This window comes from Pelodiscus sinensis, chromosome 1 (assembly GCF_052426305.1).
Source record: "Pelodiscus sinensis isolate ZL-2025 chromosome 1, ASM5242630v1, whole genome shotgun sequence".
In the NCBI taxonomy this organism is placed as follows: Eukaryota; Metazoa; Chordata; order Testudines; family Trionychidae; genus Pelodiscus; species Pelodiscus sinensis.
Genome location: NC_143052.1, coordinates 344,807,804 through 344,831,511, shown reverse-complemented (window position 1 = coordinate 344,831,511; position 23,708 = coordinate 344,807,804). Strand labels below are relative to the sequence as shown.

The window sequence follows — 23,708 nt, the reverse complement described above, 5'->3', positions numbered from 1 at the left end:
AGGGACCATTTGGCACAGGCTTACCAACAGGCTAGGTAAGGTATGGGGTGGGGGCAACTCTGAGGCTATGTCTAGACTCCAAGCCTCTTTCGAAAGAGAGAGTCTAGACTACAAGCAGACTTTTCGAAAAAGTGAGCCACTTTTTCAAAAGAGAGTCTAGACGCTCTCTTTCAAAAAAGCAGTTTGCATTCAATAGCGCCTTTTTTCGAAAGAGTACTTTCAAAAAAAGGTGTTATTCCTCTTAAAATGAGGTTTACTGCGATCGAAAAAACTGCCGCATTCTTTCGATTTACTGCAGCCTAGACGCAGGTGAAGTTTTTTTGAAAAAAGGCCACTATTTTAAAAAAAAACCTGTAGTCTAGACACACCCTGAGCTCTCAGAAGGGGTGGGGCCTCAGGTAGAAGGGGTGAGGGTAGGACAGCCAGCTGTCAGAGCCACCAGGCTCTCACACTGACTCACTGAAGTCATGATCTTACTACAGACTTTGGTTAATTCAGGTTACATGGCCATACACTTGACAACAGTAACACGTGACACTCTAAGTCTCCTGTGTGCTGTAATCCTTTGGTTTCATTTTGGGTTTAGTGTGCAGGTGCTGGCTGGTGGCCTGTGCTGTGTAGGAGTTATACTAGATGATCTGATGGGCGTTTCTGACCTTAAACTTTGTGTGTCTAAATTAACTATTAACAAATGACCCATTTATCCCAAAAATGTCTATCTTTCTAGCGTTGAGAGGCTATTATTACTAGAGGGACACAGCTTTTCCTTCTCAAGGGCATGGCACCAGATGACTTAAAAGATTTTAGGCGGCAGAGCTCTCCAATCCAAGAAACCCTGACAGCATCCAGTTGTCCCGCTCCCACCTCCACAGCCAGGAACCACCACGCAGCAGCTGAGCTGGTCAGCAGTGAACAAGCCTGCAGCCAGATGGAGGCAAAGGAGGCAATTGCCCAAGGGCCCTGGTGATTTAAAGGGACCTGGGAAGCCACTGGTGGCAGCAGCAGCACAGTGGGGCTAAGTCAGGCAACCTTCCCACCTTCAATATGCACCACTCCTGCAACCAGCATGCCCCTGCATCCCTGGGGGTGTCTTCATGGGCTACTTCCACCTTGAGCATTGACTCTGAAGCTCCCATTGGTTGGGAACTGTAGCCAATGGGATTGCAGGGAGCACCTGTGGGTAGTGGCCCATGGAGACCTCCCTCTGTTAGGAGCTTCTGCCAGAGGAATGTGTTGGTGGTTGCTTTTGGGAGCCACCTGAGGTAAGTGCTGCCTCTGCCTTCTCCTGCACCTCCAGCCCAGAGCCTGCACTCCTCCCTCCTCACTACCCCAGCCCAGAGCATGCATCCAAACTCCCTTTCAGAGCCCGACACCTACCTCTCTTCCACATGCAAACTCCCTCCAAGAGCCTGACCCCAGATTCCCTTCCTGCAGCCAAACTCTGTCCAAGAGCCTGCACCCCTCTTCTTCCCTCATCTCAGAGCCTGACACCTCATTTTTCTCCCACATGCAAATTCCCTCCAAGAGGCTGACCCGATGTCCCCTCCTAGAGTCAGCACCACCCAAATGTCAGGCAGACCCATGTCTAAGCAGGCCTGGCTCATGTGTGCATGGGGGCTCGCTGATAGAGCCCTACCAATCTGTGGATATCTGCAGGTATCAGCATCTGCAGCTTATTGCCCATATGGATGCAGATACAAATTTTGTATCTAGACCCTTGTGAATATGCAGCTCTCTGCTTTATACCTGCAGGTCTCTGCATTTGAAGATATCAGTGTAGGTATCCACGGCTCATTTTTGCAGGTGTAAGTGGGTCTTTGCCCACGAAAGCTTATGCTCCTACACTTCGGTTGGTCTATAAGGTGCCACAGGACTCCTCGCCGCTACTCTACGCTGGAGTCCAACATTGCTGGTGGTGGGCCTGGCAATTAATTAGTTAACAGCCCCAACAGAGGTCTGCCCTCCTTAGGGTTCAGGGTTAACAGGAGCAGAGCCCTCAGCGTTCCACCCCGCCCCTCTCTTGTCCGCGCCGCCACACTCCGCATGGCTCCCGACACGCGCCGCTCCCGCCCACTCTCCGGCGCCCGCCAGTCCTGCCCCCTGATTGGGCGGCGTGTGCGGGCGCGCGCCAGTGTGCGGGCGGGGCGGGTGCAGGGCGACGGCGCGCGCCGGTGTGTGGAAGGGGGAGCAGCCAGCTAGGTTGCGCCGGGTTCCGTGCGAGCGGTTGCGCCGCGCTCTCTCCCTTGGTAACCGGAGCGCGGCGGGGACGGTCCGCCGCTGCCAGCAGCCCCGGGGCTCCCGCCCGGCCCCAGCCTCCCGCCGCGAGAGCGAGCGCGGGTCCCGCCGCGGGGAGCGGAGCAGCGCAGGGCGGCGGCGGCTCCACCATGTCGGCGGGCGGGGACTTCGGCAACCCGCTGCGGAAATTCAAGCTGGTTTTCCTGGGCGAGCAGAGCGGTGAGTGACCCGGCCCGGGGGTCCGGCCTCCCGCTCGGGCCGCGGCTCGGCCCCCTCTGCCCCCCCCCCGCCCGGGCCAGGGACCCCCTCTCTCCTCCCCCGCCCGGGCCAGGGACCCCCCCCAATCCCCTCTCTCCTCCCCCGCCCGGGCCAGGGACCCCCCCCCCCCAATCCCTTCTGCCTCCCCCCCCGCCCGGGCCAGGGACCCCCCCAATCCCTTCTGCCTCCCCCCCCGCCCGGGCCAGGGACCCCCCCATCCCCTCTCTCCTCCCCCGCCCGGGCCAGGGACCCCCCCATCCCTTCTGCCTCCTCCCCCCGCCCGGGCCAGGGACCCCCCCCCATCCCCTCTCTCCTTCCCCGCCCGGGCCAGGGACCCCCCCAATCCCCTCTCTCCTCCCCCGCCCGGGCCAGGGACCCCCCCCCATCCCCTCTCTCCTTCCCCCGCCCGGGCCAGGGACCCCCCCCATCCCCTCTCTCCTTCCCCGCCCGGGCCAGGGACCCCCCAATCCCCTCTCTCCTCCCCCGCCCGGGCCAGGGACCCCCCCCATCCCCTCTCTCCTTCCCCCGCCCGGGCCAGGGACCCCCCCCATCCCCTCTCTCCTTCCCCGCCCGGGCCAGGGACCCCCCCAATCCCCTCTCTCCTTCCCCCGCCCGGGCCAGGGACCTCCCCAATCCCCTCAATTTCCTCCCCCTCCCCCCGAGAGCCATTCAGCCCTACCGGGCCAGGGACACCCCCCCCATCTCCCATCCTATCGGGCCCCTCCTGTCACTGAGCAGAGATCGGTCCCTAGCCCGCACTGGCAGCTTCGTAGGAGCAGGAAGCCTGTCCCCGCTCAGCCTCGCCGGGCCTAGGAACCCCCGCCAGCCCCCTCAGGTCTATGGGGCTGGTACCCCCTTCTCCCCCCCCTCCCTTGTGGGAGCTGAGCTTCCCCTGCCCAGAGGCCTCCTCCCCCATGTAGCCTGTCCGTTGATCCCATGGGGTAGGGCTGGGTGTCAGCCCGGGAAGGCAGGGTGGGGTGGCTCTCGCTCTGCCCACTGCCGGTGCGTGGGCTTTGCTGCTGGGTCGGACAGCCCGGCCCAACCCAATGGAGAAGGGACACCTAGGTGCCACCTCCTGGGGCAATTTGCATCTTGTGCGGAAAAGAAGGCTGGGCTGGGAAGCCGCCCTCTGTCCCCTGCTGTCACCTTTGTGTGCATTGATCCCTACCTTCCTTTCAGAGGGTGTTGCTCTTCGAGAGTAGTGATGCTTGGTTGTGATTTTAATGTCCTAAATTCATCCCCACCCCTTACGAAATAAACAACTGGTGTTTGCCCAGGAGTGGAAATTGAAGGGGAAAATGAGAAGGGCCAGTATTCCTTTGAATGTATTTTAAATTCATTCTATTTGGTAATGGTAGGGAAAGATTGCAAATAATGCAGTTGTGGTAGAGGCTGCTGCTGATTCATATGATCTGAGTTTGGTTAGTTTTCTGGGGAGGATGGAAGCAGAGACTCATACATTCACTAAACAGTAGATTTTATTTTTGTAGGAAATTGTAAATTACATTCCAGAAAAGTGTTTCTAATGCATATTTAATGCGGAAATGATAATTCCCTCCCTCTCTTTAATGGCAGAAATTTGAATGCCCGCTTCTCAGCAAAAAGCCCTCACTTTCTTACCAGTGCAGTACAAAATCCTGATTTCACTTCACTGGGAGTGGGTTGCTTTATTGAAATATATTGTCTGCATTGATAAAATCTACTGTCATGAGACACTTTGACTTTGTGGGGGTGGGAACCTCTACTCCTAGGTGAAGTGGAACTGGTATCTCCTGCCATAGCCAGGCAGCATTAATGCAGCTTGACATCTGCCTGGAAAGGGATGCTAATCCATAAAGATACCTTTTCCTTCTCTGAAATAACTTACATTTTGGTGTTGCTTCAGTCTACTTTAAACTGTCTTGATCGTGGGAATAAAGCAAATCAAGCCATTTACACTGCCAGTCCTCTGCCCCTTTGTTGGGAGAGATCTCCATATTATGCTCATAGAGTGAACATCATCCATCCAACTTGTATATCTTTTTGGGTAGGTTGTCAGATACAGAAAGTGAGGTACTGTCTGGCCAGCCATTTTAGTAGAATTTCAGGAAAGGGTCTTGTGAAAAGACTCCGTTTGTACCAAGTAAATATTGATAAAATGAATCTAAAGTGTTTGCTGCACACCCATGGGGTGGTGTTGCCTGTTTTTTTGTGTTGCTGATACTTAATTTGGACAAAGCCTTTTAGTAAGGGTCTCAAAGATTTTTAGTTTCTAGTACTGCTCAGTAGATCTCAGTAGTTAGCTCATTAGTTATCAGATGAATTTCTCACATTTCAGTTCTGACATTCAGCAGACCACTTAGTGTCTACATCTTCTAATAGTTTTTTTTCCTCTTGAGCTAATCATATTTGTTACAAGCAAGGTTTTTAGGATTCCCATTGATAATATCAGATGTATAATTTGGAGGGAGGGGGAAGCAGAGATGATCATGGGTACAGTGTAGCAGCATGCTACCAATTCACGCTTCTGACGTACATAATTTAATGAGGTCCTCCTGTACAGTGGAAAAATCACTACTTTTTCCATGGTGTCAAAGTGAGATTCAGGCAGCTCCACGCCATCTTGAGGTAATTGTGTATGAATTTTTTTATACCTATGTTTCATTCTTCAAGCACCATATGTAATGATGGTAACTAGATAAATGTGTCCATCGTGATGTTCTTCTGTGCAATGAAGATAATACACTTGCATCTTTCATTATGTAGTGCTTAATGCTATGAATTTTAATGTTGGGTTTTGCTATCTTTTTAGCTCGTTCTCCTTGTCCTGTCAGTGTTTGGTGAGCAAAGGTGCAGAGAAATCTAGAAATTAATGAATAGCAGCCCTTACAAATCAAAGCATCTGTTTAAAAACATGGTTGCAGCTGGAATATCTCTTTCACTTCCTGTTTAGCTTTATCATTGTCTACCTTGTTGGAAGGCCATGTTAAAGGTATCCTAGGCTGCTCAGAGGAGAACTGACTGCTGCTTTTCCATTGTTTTCTTCAGGTCACTTCAGAATGGCAAATGAAATGTTATGGAGGGCTTTGCTGCTGATTAGCTGGAGCAGCATGTCGGGGCTAAGATCAGGCTTCTTGCATGTGCTGCATTCAATCTTTTTATAAATGTATGTTCTGCTGTATGGCGATTCTTAATTGGAGTTTGTTAAAGGCTTTTAAAGCTTGCACAGCAGATGTACTGATGTTATTCAGGATAATACCTTGCCATGTGAAACTGTATATATTTGTGGAGATTTTAGTTTTAAATAAGACACAAAAAATGAAGTTAACAGTAAAAGATGCAAATCACATCTTTTGTATTAAGCCATATTATGGCAGTCTTCTCCCTACACATTTGCTTGGACTGCAGTGATTCTGCCTGATTATGCTGTTCCTGTTATCTGCTGCAGCTTCTTCTGCTGTAGTAACATGCTAGTGCTTTTGGTTTTTTTACATTTATAAACCTCCACCTTCTCCCCATTTCCTATGTCTCTTCAATTACTTATGTTGCCTGCCATTTGCTTTAATTGAATCAACACCTTGAGGGCTCTCCATGCTGGAGAAGGAAAGCTGCTGCAGTCTTTTGCCAGTGCTGATGAGTTTGTGGTGTGTGTATTGGCTGGATGACATGAGGTCACTTGCAGCTTCTTTCAGGATTGATTGCAAGTTGCTGGTTCTCTTATGAAATATATTTTTGTTTCCAAATTACATTAGTAATACTTGGTGCTAATATTGTGGATTCCTCATGAGCCTGCAATTTATTCATGGTCCGACTAAAAAAGATCTTGTTGTGTACTTAGGGATGTAATAGTGTAGTTGATAAGCAAAATCTTATAGGTTAATGCTATAGACTACACACATTCTCCCCCCAAGTAAATTTTTTAGCAGGCTGGCCAGCACCCTCACTCAGTCCTGGATTGCGACTGGGCCGAGACCTACCTCTGCTGCGGCTCTGCATTTAAAGAGTGTTAGGAGCTAGGCTGTTGGGCAGCCTGGCTCAGAGCCAGATCCGGGAGCACAGACCCCTTCACCCCACAGTGGCTGCTGCCACCCCACGTTGTTGCCTCTAACAGAGGCAGCAGCATGGGGCGACAGGCAGCTGGTCTGCGAGGGCAGCTGGTTTTTATATTCTCCCCTCGCAGACCCGCTCCCACCTGGCACCCCACACTGCTGCCTCTAATTCAGAGACAGCAGCAAGGAGTGGCAGGGAGGTCCTCGGAAATGGGGCCGGAGCACACTGGCTACTGGCCTCGCCTCTGAGTACTATAGAATAGTCGAGTAACCGATAAAAAATAAATGAGGCTACTTGACTATTCAATTAACCGTTATTTAACATTCCTATCTTGTACCTTGTCTTTTCTGATTGATAAAGACATTTTTATTAGGATGATTAGCAATGAGTAAAATTTTACTGGTGCTAGCATTAATTGAATTACTGTTTCCATGATTGCAGATTACATAGTTTAGTAGTGTTAAGTATGTTAATCTTCCCTGAAAAAGACAGCGCTTTGTGCTGAGGGTTTAGATGCAGCTGCAGTAAAATTATATATGTACTATCTGTATTAAAAAAAAAATCAGACTCTTTAGTACCTTTTTGATCTTGTTTTCTTTCAGGTGATTTCTAGCAGCCTTCATGTCTTAAATTAATACATAATTGCTATTTCTGGATTGGATTGTTAGTTACAGTGGCACAAACCTCCCTTATTACAGTGGTTTCAAATAAAGTTGCTGTGTTCTTGAAAACTATGGAAATGTTCAGTCTTGTCCTTCATTTTTTTGTTTTGCTTGTATGCTCCTACTTTCATTCTTGTTTGTCACTAGTTTCTTCCCTGCTTGCTCAGACAGAACTATTACCTGCCACTGGCATACAGAAGTATTACTCTTGCTGATTTCATTGCGTGTGTTTATACTGTGAGCTTTATTAGAAAGGAAACCTGGAGGGCATCAATATACGGACAGCAAACTCAAAGCAAGAAATCACTTGCTTTGGTATGTCAGGTGAAGTGGGGAGAGAATTTCTTCCTGCCTGCCTTTTCCCCAAGTTATGGATGCTGCCCTTCAATGGATGACCAGAAAAATAGACTGTATTAACCTGTATCCCCATATGTGGTATAGGTTCTGTGATGTCTGCTATTGCAAGAAAAGCGCAGTGTCTTGAGGACCTGAAATCTGGCCCAAATTAGGCTTTTTTGCTCACCTTCTACATGTGACTGTGTTCTTCTTTAACACTGTTACATCTGAAATTCTCCCAAGGTCTCTGGATCCCTACCCTTCAGGAGAAGTTACTAGTGATAGCTGTTTCTGTGTTGGGAATATCCTTTCCCAAAGGGAAGATGAAAATCCCTGAAAACACCTTTCCTAGAACAAATGAACCTCATGAATTTCTAAGTAAATACCTGGATTTGTTTTATTATTTGATCCCTGATGAATTCCTTGAGCCCCCTACAGATCTGTTTCTATGCACAAGTGGGCTTGGAGATCACTGTTACTGGCTCAGTGAAATGTTTCTCACTTTAAATAATTTTTCCTCCTAGTTTCTAACCACAGTTCTGATGCAGCTCTTCGCCATGATAGTGGCTCATGCTTTAACTTGTGTGGTAAATTCTTAGAACACTTGAATTGTGTCCTAAAGGTGAGTGCAAAGTGTGTGATCTCTGTTTTGTTCTGCATACCATTCTGAAATCTTCTTCACTGCTGGCCCATAATGCACTCTGACAAATCACTGCTGCAGCCTGAAGTCCAGCCTGGGCTGAACTGAGCTGCCAAACAATTAAATCTTTTCAAAGCTTATGTTTTAGCCCTCTAGAATGCCTGACCTTAGCTTATACTCCTGTAAATTGTCATTGGGAAAGTCCTTTTCCCCAAGCCACCCCAAACAAGTAACTGCACAAAGGAGGTTGAAGATCAAGTGTAATTAAATGCTTGGTTTGGAATTTTATTTTCTTTATAGTGTTTTTTTACAAAAACAGATACTGCCCGTAGATAAGAACCCCAACTAAAACTATTACTTGTCCTAAAGTCTCTCTCCTTCCCCCATACCTGACCACTTTACTACCATGGTAATTGTGTCAATTACAACTTAACTCTTGCAAGTTACATATACAGCCCTCCCCAAATCACTTATACTACCAGAACTAAGGATGTGAATGACTAGTTGACTATCCTATAAGCAAATGCTTATCAGATAGTCGACACGTTGCTCCCCCCTGCCCTCTGCTGCCTCTATCAGAAAGAGGTAGCAAGGTGTTTGGGGGGAGAATAGGGGCCCGACCCCGAGCTGCATGCGACATTCCAAAGCGGGAGACCCCAGGTGCCACGCAGTGCTGCTACTTTGAAACACTGTGCAGCCTGGGCCACCTGACCCATGCTACATGTGGCGTTTCAAAGTGGCAGTGCCATGTGGAGCCCAGAGTCTGTTGCTTTGGAACACTGGTGCAGCCTGGGTTAGACGGGTAACTCCTTTGCTGACTCCAGGCTCCATGTGGCACTGCTGCTTTGAAATGCCATGGGGAGCACAGGGCTAGCAGGGGACTGCTTGAATCCCCCCACTGGCCCAATGCTCCCCGTAGCACTTTCGCCTTTGAAGTGTAGCAACAGCCTTGGGGGAGGCAAAGGTGCCCTTATTGACTAATCGAATAGTCAATATAAATTGCGTCGATTATTCAATCAGCCAGTTAATCTAAATTTAACATCCCTAACCAGAACTGCTGCTAACACACCATCCTGCTTGAACAGGTTACATTTTTAAGAGAGCCAGTCAACAAAACAGAAAACAAAGTTGGAATCAGTTTAAACTTCCCAAGTTCATGGTCTGTTGTACCACAAAGGGGAGGGAATCCCGAAGGTGGAGATTCTGCTTCTGCCCCAGAGAGTTAACCCAGTGACCCACAGCAGGAATTTCTCAACCGTCATGTGAAAGATTGGTTGAAGTGTGTGTCCCTGCTCATTGAGGATAGCAAATGACTAGCATCTTGAAATATACCTGTAACTGTCTAGGAAGCTAATGCAGAGCTCTGAACTCTGATATTTTGTGCTCACTTGTCACTGCACAAAGCTTTAGGATTACCTTCAAGAAATAGCTCTTGGTAGAATGCTTGATGGTCTTTCCTGGAAGTGATCTAGAAATGGATGGTCAATAAAAAGTTTGTACCAGAGAGGAGCAGTTGCAGCTTCTTGGCCAGGTCTGAGTCAGAATGCTACGGGCCATTGATACCCAAATATTTAGGAACTTTGATAGATTTAATAAGCTATTCCTGGAGCTGAAACACTTATGGTGATTTGATACATTGTATACTTTGCATAAACAATACAAGACAAGTAAGAAAACAGAAGTAAACAATGGCCAGAGCATAAAATCTCAAGTGCCCTTGTAAATAACATAGTTAGTAGATTTAGAAAAAGTAAGGAGTAGTGTGATAAGCCTGCAGCTTTGCTTACTAGCATACTTTGCCTCTTATAGACAGTTCATAATCTGTACCAGGATTGGTTACGATTTATGATTGGTTTAATAATTTTTGTATCAGTCATAAAGTATGTGATATGCTTAATACTATTGATTTGTGGTTATGTACATTCGATATTTGGTATACAATGGGTATGCCAGTAAAAAATCTCTGAGTCTGGAGTTGAACTGATTTCTTGGATTCCCGAGAAGTATATGAAGTTTTTTTTTTCCTAAGGACTGGACAAGATGTTCTGGATAAACTAAATGGAAAATGGCATGGAGGCTTTCCCAATATATGCCAGATTAGCCAAGCAGTCTGATATCCTGCCTTTATCAGTGGGCAGAATCAGCTGTTTCAGAGGTATGTGCAAGAAACTCTGCAGTAGGAAGTGATAGAATAATCCAATTCAACACCACAAAGAAAGTTTCTTCCTAAACTTTCTTCATTTAGAAGCTGGCTTATTTCCTGAAACAATCTTTTCAGTCTTGCTGTTTTTACTTTGGACGTTATTGCCAACGTCCTGTTACTTTTTATTCCCACTGTTCCTTTTTAGCAATGTGTTCTGTGGGAATGAATTCCACAAATGGAACCATTGTATCAAAAGACAGGGGAACTCACTCAGTAGTTGGCATAGATGCTACTCTAGCTCATTTCTCTAAATGTGGCCCCTTGTCAGCAAGCACAATTTGCATCCAGTTAGGTTTGTGTTACAGCCAATTTACTTTCTTACAGTTCTTGGTCTTTCTCAAACACTAGGAAAGTAGTGGAGGCTGTAGCGTCTGGGTTAGATGAAAAGCAGATGAATGCTCCCAAGAGAAATAGCATCATTGGCAAAGCTGTGAGTGCAGGGAAAGCAATCAGTAGCAGAAGGAAATTGATGTGATCCTTATCAGTTTCATTGCCTCCAACAAGGTTCTGGATAGCTGTTGTGAAAACTGACAACTAGTCAGTTTTCATATCCCTAGGTTGAGAAAGTTCTGAGCTGTGAGGTGTTGGAGCAGTCTGCAGTCTTAGCAAGACAGTACTGCTTCAGTCCTCTCTTGGAAATCTTTATGTATGACTAAAAGGGACAAGTACTTAATGTCTTGTAATAAAGACCTAAGATCTGCACTTAGTGGTGGTGGTTTTGGTTTCTTCTCCACTTCCTTCCTACCCCATCGCACCACAGAAAAAAGTGGCCAGGAGAAAATCCCTACTTGCCAGTAGAATTTTCTGAGCCATGGTGGAATGGATCTTTAGCAAAGGAATCTTAAAGAGATGGATGACTGAATCATCCAGTGGATGTCTGGGTTGGAAGGGGAAAGAGAGAATAGAATTTATTGTAAGTTGTGAAGAGTAAAAGTATTCGGTGCACAAGGGTGGAATCTTGGTGAGAGCTGCTTGAGGTCCAAATTCAATACAGGGCACTAGAAATGCACATAACTGGAAAAGACTTTCTAATACAGAGATGACTCCATCACTCAGTAATTTAGTCCCTTGTGCACAGTTAGGCTATGTTAACATACAGCAGTTTAAATGATTAACCAATAAGTCTAGGCCTATTGGTTAATCCAGACTACACATAACCCCTTTCTCCCTCCTCCCCCTCACTGCCTCTGATACTGTATCAGAGGCAGCAAGGGGGGAGGTGGGAGCCAGTTTTAAGCCAGCTCCCCATGAACACCAGATCCTGCGCAGCCACCTCCCTCCTGCCCTGTTGCTTCTGATAGAGAAGCAGCAGCATGGAGGGTGAGGGGGACAGGCAGAAGCTAGTAGCTGTAGGAGGCAGCTTTCAAGCCAGCTCCCCACGCTTATTGGCAGCTTTTAAGCCAGCTGCCCCTCCCTGCGCTGCTGCCCGTCTATTAGAGGCAGCAGGGCAGGGGGCAGGGAAGGAGGAGAGGAAAGCCCAGAGCCGATACGCATGGGGAACCAACTTTTAAGTCAGCTCTCTGTATGTGCTCGCTCCGCAGAGCTGCCCCCCTTAAAAGCTGGCCCCCCAAGAACTCTGGCTCCACCGAGCTGCCAACTGTCCCTCTCCCCCCACTGCTGCCTCTGTATCAGCTAAGGCACCAGTGCGGGGGCGGGGGGCAGGTGGGCTGCCAGAGCAGCCTCTGCCCATGCGGAGCTCAGCCCCTCCATGGACAGGGCCTGCTGCCACTCTGCACCATTGCTTATGTATCAGAGGCAGCAGCGTGAGATGGCAGGCAGAAGCCGGTCTGCACATGGAGCTAATTTATAAACCAGCTGCCCTTGCAGACCTTGCAGACCAGTTACAGGGGCAGCAGCATGGAGTCACAAGGGGTTCCCCAGGAATGGGGCTGTGGTGTGCTGGCTGCTGACCCCACCCTCAGGGATTATTTTAGTAACTGTGTAACTGCTAAAAATTGTTACGGTTACACGATTACTAAAATACATAATGGATAACTTTTCTATTGCACAACCGATTCTGAGGAAATGAACAGTGCTGGTCAATTTTTGTTTGTATTTAACAGCATGATTTGGCTCTGTCATGTAGTCCATAGCAGATTCTAATTCCTCCTTGTTGTCTGCTGTGGTCTGTTACAAGTCCCAATGCTGGAGGTTTGCTGTCACTGGCTTGTTCTTCTGTCTTCACGTTAGTAAGATTGCAGCTGCAGCAGCTTTTAAATAAAATGTGTCCACAGTTCACTCAAAATGGCTGAAACTCAGACTAAAGAAAATGCTTCCTTGTGCAGAACTACTCAGGAGACTTCTGGGATAGCTTTACCTAAGCTTTGCCTGCTGCTACAGCAGACCATCCCAGCACATCTGCAGCCACCTCAGGCAAGCTGTGAAGCAAAAGGAGGCTCCAATTAAAAAGACTGAACACTGACAGCACAGAGTAAGTTTGGTGCATAGCCTCAGGCAGACCCAGAGCTTTCATCTCTGACCTCATGAAAGCCTTTCATAGAGCTTTCTCAGGGTGGGCTCTTTCCAGCTGCTCTCATTTCCAGACAAACTCATCAACTCATGTGTCCACAGTTCTCCATCCAATGGCCTCAGCTTTCCGAACTGGCTCCTGCATTCAGTACTTCATGCACCTGCCTTCACGGTCTGTCCTCCCTCCAGCTCCCCCAGCCCCTTCCTTTTCTGTTACTCATAAAACTGCCTTAGTTTCCTTTATTCCACATTTTGCTTCTAGTGCCTTTGACTTCAAGTCATACGTCTTCCCTGCCTATTATTTCTCTATCCAGGCTTAAGAACATAACACAACACACAATAAACCCGTGGAATTCTTTGCCAGAGGATGTTGTGAAGGCCAAGATTACAACAGGTTCAAAAAAAAAAATCTAGATATATTCATGGAGGATAGGTCCATCGATAGGATGCACAGGGGTGATTTCCTTAGCCTTCCTTTTCTAGTAACAAGGAATGGGTGACAGGGGATTGATCACTTGATGATTTTCTATTCCCTCCTTCTGGGGTACCTGGCATTGGTGGCTGTCAGTAAATAAGATACTGGGCTAGACGGATCTTTGTTGTGACCCAGTATGGCCGTTCATATCCCGTTGCTTGAGAGAAGGCTATAGGCCTTCTCAGGAATTCTCAGAAAAATGTAAAGTAGGAAGCCAGTCTATAGTACTAAATGAAAAGGCCCAAGACATTTCCCTCTTTACCTAGAAAATACCCCATTGTGTTAAGAATATATAGTATAGAGAAATGATGCAGTGTTTGTGTTGTGGTTGTGTAATGTAGGGATATAAGTAGCCAGCTAATCACTTCCCCCATCCCCACTGCTTCTGTATCAGAGGCAGCAAGGCGGGGGAAGCAGGAGCGGCTGCCGCAAAGCAGCCTCTGCCCGCAGTGGGCCCAGCCCCTGTGGACAGAGGATCCCATCCCTTGGAGCAACCCCCGGTCCGTGGAGGGTCCCAGGTGGGACCCACCCGGGGAAAGGGGCTGCTGGACCTGGCACAAGCCGGGACTGAGCAAGCTCGGCTCATGCCAGGTCTGGGTGGCTCTTACTACATTTAAAATGCAGAGGTGCACTGGTCCGGGACCCTGCATGAGCTAGGACTGCTCCAGGCTACTCCTGCTGCAGCTCTGCAGTTTCTGCTCCAGGCTACTCCTGCTGCAGCTCTGCAGTTTAAATGTATTAGGAGCCAGGTGCACAGGCTCCTGGACCTGGCATGAGCTGGGACAGAGTGCCTTCCCTTATCGACTGATACTCTAGTTACAAATTGGGACTCTACCCTGTTGCACTAGTCACAGCACAAATGTATAGACTGCTTACACTACCAAGTATTGTTGATTAAAATGAAAGCTCACAGAGCTACTCGTGATGCTACTCCCAGCAGCTGAGAAGAGAATCCCAGGATGTGCGGGGATCAGTTCTGCCTTCACACAACACTGCACGGAGGCATACATACCCACAGTGCATTGCTCACATTGTCGATGATGGTGTCTCAAGGGTGAACGTGATGCGTCGACAGAGGAAGCAACTGTGAAACTCCCCACCCCCCCACCCCCAGGTCAATTTTTTGTTCTGTCATTTTTTGGGGGTGTCAACCTAGGTTTTATTGATACAACTTGGTAATGTATACATAGCCATAATGACAAGATAATACCTGCCTCTGAAACTTCCAATTGAAATAAAAAAAACAGAGAAGGATGTTCCTGGTCTATTTAGCTCTGAATTTGCTCATTTAATCCTTTTGGAGGCTCTTTTATGTAAATGTGCTCTGAAAAGGAATTACTTGGGGATCCTGTTCTTTGGTGCTTGGCTAAAGTTAGCCTTTGGCCTGAGAGAGAAATTGGCTCTTGCAGAACTGTGGATAAGGGGATGGAGCAACTTTAAACAGACCCCACCCAACCTTTGACCATGACTATCATAATTGAGTCTTACTGCACACAACCTGTCCACATGAGAACGGGTCAAACATTCCACATCAACTGCTAGCCATGGCAGGCTGATTCCTGGTTTCAGTGTTTTGGCATCTATCTTTGAATTTCTGTGGTCTTTCATGAGGCAACACAATAGCTCTTGAGGGCATCCACTGACTGCCCTTTGCCCTACATTTCAGATGTCTGATGGTTCAGCTAAATAAATGCAAGCTGCTTGCACTACCTTTCCAGGGAAAGGGAAGGTGAGGAAAGAATTAGTTGAGTGCCTGTCTGAGACACCTTTAAGGAGTGTCAGAGTTGCTTGCTTTGGTATGTGTAGAATATTTCAGAGATGAACACATGGCAAGTACTTGTCTGAAATTCCTGTTTCATGTAAACCAGTCTGCTTTTGTTTGCTCTTTCCAGCTCTGTACTTTCAAGGAAGAATGATTTTTTTCATTGGAAAACAGAGGATGGTGAGTGTGTCAATACTGCCCAAAACAAAAGTGCAGTATATAGCAGTGAAGACATGGCTTCTTGGTGTCGGGGACTCGAACCCGGACGGCCTCCGTTCGTTGTCTGACCGCAAAGAGACAGGCAACACCAGCAAGATCCAATCACAAGCTCTTTATTGAATAGTGCGCACTACAATAGAGAGCAGCCCGTCTCCAAAGTGAACCAGCCCCGATTTCATTTACAGGTAGGCTTATATAGACAGTTCCGTCGTGTCATAGACTATTCGCCCAAGCAACCAACCCCCCTTTATCAGTTAGAAACCTCTAATACCCATGCATACCTGGCCAACTATACATCATGGCCTTAAGCAATTCATAATGCATCAGCAATTTCTTATCAGCCCAAAAGACAGGTACTGGGCAATAAGGAGACAGTTTATGGCCAAAGGAGAACATAAACAGGGAGATTGGAACAAACGGGGAGAGCAGAAACAGGGAGTCTTCTTATTAGTTCTCAAAACAAACTGTTCCTCATCACAGCAGGTACAAAAATGCAGCTTCTTGCTTATCTCATTTTGCCAACTTGAGCAAGTGTGTAGGGTGCGTCCCTGCTTGAACCTATCTCCAGTTCTGCCCAGGGACTACCCAGAAACCTTTGTTACATTTGCTTTAGCATAACCGCACTAGGCCTATTTTTCTAGGGCCTAACATTGGGTTAACTGCTCAAGTTGAAGCCTAAAGAGGAGCCTGGGGTTGAACTCAAAACAGAGTTGCTTGTTTCTTCTCTGCTTTTTATCTTAACGGGTTAAGAACACACTTGTGTGTGTGTTTTTTGTTTTGTTTGTTTGCACTGTTGACATACCATGAGCCATCTGCTAAAGTGGAAGTGGGATGAAGAACTCCTGTTTCCTTGAGCATAGGAGCTTTCTGGGCATAGGAGCTTTCCAGCCATTCATTTCATAGCTCTTTTAAAGGGGGGCATGTTTCATAGTTGGGGGAGGACTGAGGCTGTAATTTGTGCAGTGAATTGAGAGCTGAGCTGGAATAGTGTAAAATCCAGTCTATAGGTTGTCTCTTAAAAGTAGTTCCTCCTGCCACAGGCTTTTAGAGGTGTGAAGAATGGTTATAGTGAATTACAAGAACCAACAAATGTGTATCCCTGCACTGCCAGATCTCCCGTCTCTGTCCAGTGCTGTAACAAAGAGAACTAATTTGTGCTGGCATGGCCATACCTTCTTCAAAAATAAACCCAGAGCAAGGTCCAACATTTTCTGCCTTTGCTGAGAGTGACTTGGAAAAATGATTAGTTGTTTAAAGCAGTACATTGTAGTATCTCTTATGTCTTAAAACAGTGGCTTTTCCTTGATCTCTTAGCAAAGGGATTCTTTCTCAAGATGATCATGATTACCGTGAATGTCCATTGGACTCAGTACCTTCCAGTCCTGAGGAATGTGGAATTCCATGAGGCTCTTGCAGATCTTGCTTATGTAACCCACACACTTAGGCTTCGTCTAGACTGGCATGATTTTCCGCAATTGCTTTTAACGGAAAAGTTTTCCCTTAAAAGCATTTTCAGAAAAGAGCGTCTAGATTGGCACGGACGCTTTTCCGCAAAAGCACTTTTTGCGGAAAAGCGTCCGTGCCAATCTAGATGCGTTTTTGCGCAAAAAAGCCCCGATCGTCATTTTCGTGATTGGGGCTTTTTTGCACAAAACAAACCTGAGCTGTCTACACTGGCCCTTTTGCATACGTGCTATGTAAACTGGGGTAGCCTTTCCTAACTGCATGATTATGAAGTCACAGTTTAGTACTCTGAGGGTAGCAACATCTTGGCACAACCATGAAATAGACCAATAAAGGGTGTGGGTAATTGTTGTTTTGGGGTTTTTTTTTTAAACAAAACTACCCCCCCCCATGCTTAAGCTGTGCTTTACTTTAGCTTCCCTTTCTAAAGAGGCTGTATTTTGGGGGTATTTAACAAGTGTTTTGGTCTATGATTAGTTATTCTGATGTATCATTAACTGGTTTAATAAAAAAATTTCTGTGTTGCTGTGGAATTGCATCATCTAAGTTAAACATCTCTGTGTGGCTTGTAACTGCAGACAGGGTTGTGTACTTCTGTGGTTATCTCACAGCCGTCCCAGGGTGCTCTTCACAGATGTCTGTCACCAGTTGGGCTCAGTGAATGCTGCCCAAGTTGTTGTGGCATTGTGTGATAAAATGCACTGAATGTACGCAAGCTCTGAATTTTGCACACTCTTTTCTTGACTGTTATCTTCTGAAACCTCATTCCAAATATGTTGTAAAACAGCTAATGTGAATATTATTTTGAATACTTCTCATGTCCTTCCCTCCCATTCCCCTGCCCATATCTCAGTTATCTTCGGCAAGGGTTGGAGAGAGAAGAGCCACTAAAGCTATGTGTACACTTGCAGAGTTTTTGTGCTGATAGTTTCACTGAGGAGGTGATAGTGAATCAGTAAAAGAAAAGCAAGTTTGTGTACTTACTTGCTTACACAAGTGTTTCTGTGTGTTTACATTTGCAGCACTTCAGTTTTCCATGAGAGCAGTGCCCTGAGGGCAGCTATCCCACAGTGCAACTCTCCCCATTTTGACAATAGGTCTTGTGGGAAGGTGGGGTCTGATCAGTCCCTGCACAGTTCCTGCTCTACAATCACTGATCAGCATCAGTAGCTCAGCATTGCTCCAAGCAGGGGAGCGTTGGCTCCCTGGAACAGCCATTATTACCTGACTAGATAAGTGATAGCTTTCCAAGAAAATAGGAAGGGAAGCTTGAGTGCCCTGGGACTTCTTGTGGAGGGGGCAGACACCTGTTTATCTGGTGTCCGAGCAGGTGAGCTGCTGGCCAGAGTGGTCACCTAGGCACTTTAGGATAACCTCCGGAGGCTAAAAACAGTGGAAACAGGAAGTGTCTTCACTTGCACATCAGAGCAAAAGCATCACTGGTTAGAGCTGTACATCTCTTGTGGAGGTGGGGTTTTGGGTTATTTTTCCAGTGAAACTCAGAAGTTTCACTGCAAAAAGTCATTGACAAGTGTAGATGCTCCTACAGTTTTTGCAAAAAAAGTCGGCCCGTAGGTGGCTGAATCGGGAAGTTCCTCCCGCTTTTGCAGAGTTAAGATCCAGTGAGAGCTGGAACTTGTCTCAGTCCCATCTTTCAAGCAGGAGGAAAACTGCAGTGTGGGAGGAACGCAGTTGGCTGCTCATGGGGATGTTTGGCAATGACCAGCCCTAGTGGGAATGAATTTTACTTGCTGGTGACAGAAAAATGTTAGGAGTAATTTGCCTTGTACAGAGAATGGCAAGAAAATAATGCACATTGTAGAGCAAGTATGCTCCCTATGTCAAGGAAATAGTCTGCAGCACCTTCCAGAATATCTTATAACACCTTCTGAAATACCTGAATATTTCCACAATTCTCTCATGGGATGGGAGATATTGTTTGAGTTACTTGCACAATATTGCCCAAGAAATCAATGGCAAAACTAGGTCCCCTGACTTTCCTCTTGTGGTTTGGTTGCAAGTCCACTGAACATGCTTTCAGGTTGCATACAGAAGGTGCTAAAGAAGAGACTGAACAGATAGACATCTGTTGACCTACACATTCCACTTGGAAACTGGCAAGGTGGTGATAAAGGAGAATGACCAGATCCCTCATTTACATTAAGGTAGAATGGCGAAGTTATAGGTAAAGTTGCTCTTATACGAATAATGTTAACAAGGAAAAAGAATAAACAGAGATGCTAAATGTTGTGCTCCTGAAATACATACCAGTGCCACCCACGCTTGTATCTATAAGCTCATCCTGATTGCTTTCTGCCTCTAGACATTCCTGTCTTCTAACATAACTTTCAGAGCCTGTGAAAGTCCTTGCATGTCAAATACCATGATGTTCGGAGGGAGGAATTTCTCCCAGGAGACAGATTTAATCTGCTGTATCTAAACTGTTGCCATTGGACAAATGCTTGATAATGACTGGCCTTGAGGAGGAAGGGGTTCTGCTGAGCTATTTTTCTATTTATAACTTCGGGGATGCAATTGTGAATATTCTTTGAGGTCTTATTGCTGCACCGTCTATCAGATAACAAGCTCTAGCTCATTAAATTATGTAAATGAAGCCATTGTCTTCTGTCACCATTCAAAAAGAGAAAATGAAGCCCAAAGAAGGTTATGGATGCTTGTACCAGCCCATCCACTTAAGCGTGGGAAGGGAGGTGAAAGGGCAGTGAATATAAGTCTTCCAAATTGTGCTTTTCTTAATCAACTTATCTGCAATCCACATGCTTCACCATGGTGATAGTGATCTCTGCCTTGAGACTGGTGTTTGCAAATTTACCTTTTGGGCTGAAATGTCTTTTCAGACATGAATAGTTCGGCTTTTGCACTTACTGGCAATTCCTTCAGGAAAACAGTTAAGGCTTCAGACGAAGCCTCAACGTCCTGGTTAGTTTTCAGGCACGACAGACAATTAAAATCAAGAGTGGGTCCCTTCTGGACTAGGTGCTGTACAAACTAGGGATGTAATAGTATAGTCGATTAACCAATAAGTTCCTTATAACCAATAAGCTTATAGGTTAATGCTATAGACTACATGCATTTCCCCGGTGCAGGAGAGGCTCAGGACTGGGGCCAAGTTTCAGAATGCAGGCTCCATCTGAGCACTGCTTACCTGTGTTGGCTTCTGGGTGGTGATGCAGGGAACTAAGGCAGGCTTATCCCTACTCTGGCCTTGCACCACTCCCAAAAGCAGCCAGCAAACTCTCTCCATCCCTGCCCCCCAACTCTGTGGAGATAGGGTACAGGAGAGGAGGGGCACCCTAGCATGTGTACCCCCCCTTCTTCCTGTGCCCTGCACAGCAAGCAAGAGGCTCCTGGGGTGAGGGGCAGCTCCAAAGCAGAGGACAGGAGTAGCACGGCAGTGCTGAGAGGGGCAGATGAAGAGCCAGCACTTGACAACCTCCTGGCTAAACCTGTCAGGATCATCTGTCAAAGGTTCCAAGATCTACAAATAGATCCTGATCTACTGGTTGGTGACCAGTGCTGTAAGCCGAGTGCTTTGGCGGCCACTCAGGAGAGATTCAACAGCTGTCCAGCTGTATAGCAGAGTGCCCAAAGTGCCCACACCTGGCACCATGTGTTTCTGTTGGTGGTGCACATCCACATAGGCCTTGGTGCACAATATTTATTCCACACAGATGGAAAAAATTAGAGGGAACATTGAGTGGAAGGAGTCTAAAATACAACCTACCTCAATTGCAGTGGATGCTCCTGCTATTTTAGAGATGAAGGGAAGGGAGGAAAAATGTTTCACCTGAAGATTTAAGCCTTTTCCATGTAGCAGGACAGATGCATATGGTGGCCAGATGATGTTAAGGAATGGAATGGAGGCCCGTGCTAATGAGCAGGAAAGCAAAGTCCATGAGTGAAGCTGCAATGAATCCCTGAAAGATTTGAAAAACCAAAGGCTACTCTTGGATCCTAGCACAGACTAGTGAGCTAGTGGGGTTAGAAATGGGGATGCTGCAGTAATACTGTTTTCTGCATGTGAGCAGCATTCTGCATGTGCTGAAGTCTGCTTTGCTCATCAGGAACCTTACCTTTAAAAGTGAACTGCAGGCCTAAAAATGAACCACAGATTTCCTGGTTAGAAGGAAAAGCCAGAACAAAATAAATATTAACATAAGAACGGCCATACTGGGTCAGATCAAAAATCCATCTAGCCCAGTATCCTGCCTTCCAATGGTGGCCAATGCCAGGTGCCCCAGAAAGAATGAACAGAACAGATAATCGAGTGATCTCTCTCCCCTGTCACTCATTCTCCGCTTCTGACAAACAGAAGCTAGGGACACCATTCCTACCCATCCTGGCTAATAGCCACTGATGGATCTATTCTCCATGAATTTATCTAGTTCTTTTTTGAACAGTGCTGCCCCAGCCTCAGTGAAATCTTTTGGAAAAATAAGACTAGATGTAGCATCAGTAATCCAGAGCATGGTGTGTAAAGATGGCCATTTGCAGCCCTCAATGTCATTTTCTGACCATCAGGGTGCTGCTCAGTCACCCAGCCAAATGTACTGATTTGTATTTCAGAAATCGCCTGAGGCTTGCAGTCAGGATCAGGAACCCATTGTGCTATAGAAACAAAGCATGACAGTCCCTGCCTGGATGAACTCAGAATCTAGTTTTGTACTAAGATTTCTGTGCTTCAGACTGTTCACCTAGTGTTCTGCTTCAGCTGGTCACAAGGTTAAATGATGAACATCAATCCATATTTGCAGTTTTGTAATAACTTCATTTTTATTTAGGTAGGTAGTGGTCACACATGAAACCTATTAGAAACCCTGAAAGACTAAGCTGCCACTACAAAACTCTTAGAGTTTACCAATAATAGAAATTGGACATGGGGAAGGGAGAGTAGAGGAGAAGATCTAGGAGGACGAAATGGCCAACATCAGAGGAAGGATATTCCAATGGCTTGTGTGCTTGTTTGGGACTTGGGAAGCCAAACTTCAGGTCATTGATCAGCTGCAGATGTTGTGTGACCTTGAGTAAAGTCATTTTAGTCTTTGTTGAACAGGGATAATACAACACTGTCCCTGCTAAGGATAAATACAGCAAACATTATGACATGGTCAGGTGCTATGGTAAGGGAGATCATATAATTGTCTAGGAGATAAGGATTTCACCCTACTGCCCAGAATCCTCAGATGGCTTTGTTGCTTTTGTTCTGTACTTTAGATCCTCAAAACTGATTATCATGATCACATGGTATCTTTACAAACGTCTGGTCAGATTAAACTGATTTACAGAACAAATGCAAACTAATCTCCTTTCATTGATGGCCACCATTTATTTCCATTGGCCCAAGTTGTTGGAAGATGCAGCCCAACAATTCTTGATGCCTTCTAGTCAGTTACCCAATTTCCCATGCTGCTGCTAATCCTGCTTTCCTGCCTTTTCTGCAAGCATGCCCTTTCTTTTCTTTAAAGGTACAGTGCTGTATATTCACTTAGCAAGTAGTTCTTGAGACAGACTGTCAAATATTGGAGGCATCGCAGTCCATTTTTTTAGGGACTTAAAGGTGAGAACTTCCAAGAGCTGGAAGGAACAAACAGAAAGCTTTAACATAAGCAAATCTGATGAAATCTGTGGGTGTGCTGTGAAGGGAAGCCATACTATTTTAGGATTTCTGCAGTATTTACTGTTTTTAATTGTACAGAATTCAGACTGATTTAATCTTCAGCACTTGTTGCACAGCCTTCCCTATGAGTCAAATACCAGAATAATGGGCACATTACTCATACACGAATTCAATTTTGTCTACCTAGTTAACCCCTTAGACTACCAGAAAAGTACTATTGCTGTTTCTGGTGACAGAGGTTTTGTTTACTCATTTTCCATTCACATTTAATGTTGATATCAAAAGTGAACTGGGGCTGCTTAAATTAGATACAAATCTGAATCGAACACCCTGAACCAGACACAGTTGAGCTTTAGGTGAGTTCAGATTTGGATTTCCTCTAACTGGAATGCAGTCATCGGGTATAACAATCTAAGTAAGATGTTACCTCACTTGGGAGCAGAACTACGCTGTTTGCTCACTCATTTTTGCAACTTCACCTCCATTTTTTATTCCCTACTTACCATGAGGAGTGTCTCCTTTTAGCCACTCATTTTCCAGAACTAGATTTTCCTGTTTTACCAACTGAGGCAGATTGAAATTCTTCTTACCTTGTCACCTTTGGTATTGTGACCATATTTTCCGAATCAAAATTAGGGACACATTAACCATGCTCCTGGAGGTAGTACTCCTGGGGGCAAGATGGACACATGACCAGAAGTAATGGGTGTCATGTGACCCCTCTTCCCACTGTCCTCCTACCTATAGGGATGAGTTTGGCTCTCAAAGGACACCTTCCCCCCATGCAACTATCCTGCAATTGCATTAACCCAATTTGCATTGCATTAACTCGGGGAGAGAGGCTGAGGAAAGTGTTCCCTCTAAGATTGTCCTCCCATGAGCAGAGTGAATTTTTGTCTTGTGTACCAGCACTGAGTTCATGTGCGCTTGTTCACATGTGTGCCACTGTGGCACCCAGTTATTAATAAATACCTTATAAACCTCCCTTTTCCCTCTGCTACCATGTCTCCTCCTCTCTCTTCCCCTCGCCCTATATGCTTCCTTGGTGTCTGATGCCCCCCACCCTCCTCTGCTGTCCTGATTCCTGCCCTTCTCACTTCCCTCAGCTCTCCTGGTACCAGCCCTTCTCATCCCCCTTCTCAGGCCACTCCTCCTCTAGCCCCACTCTGATTGTCTGTAGCTACCCCTCCCCATCCTCTCTTAACACTTCCCTCTACCCACCTGCCCTGCCTCTCTCCTCTGTTACCCATCCCTTCCTTCCACAGGTCTGCTGTGCTGCTTCACCCCCAGAATCCCCTGGCCACTTGCACCTTCCCTT

The 23,708-nt window shown here is 46.4% G+C and overlaps 1 protein-coding gene across 2 annotated transcripts in view; it reads left to right on the top strand.

Annotated features, from left to right (window-relative positions):
* The first annotated feature begins 2,235 nt into the window (after positions 1–2,235).
* The window catches only part of RAB6A (RAB6A, member RAS oncogene family), a 100,930-nt gene continuing 79,457 nt past the window's right edge, over positions 2,236–23,708 (top strand). For both annotated transcript variants that reach the window (XM_075919572.2, XM_075919573.2), the window contains exon 1: positions 2,236–2,454. In XM_075919572.2, coding sequence (XP_075775687.1) covers positions 2,385–2,454 — 70 coding nt within the window. In that variant the 5' untranslated portion in view covers positions 2,236–2,384. The remainder of the gene's footprint in view (positions 2,455–23,708) is intronic.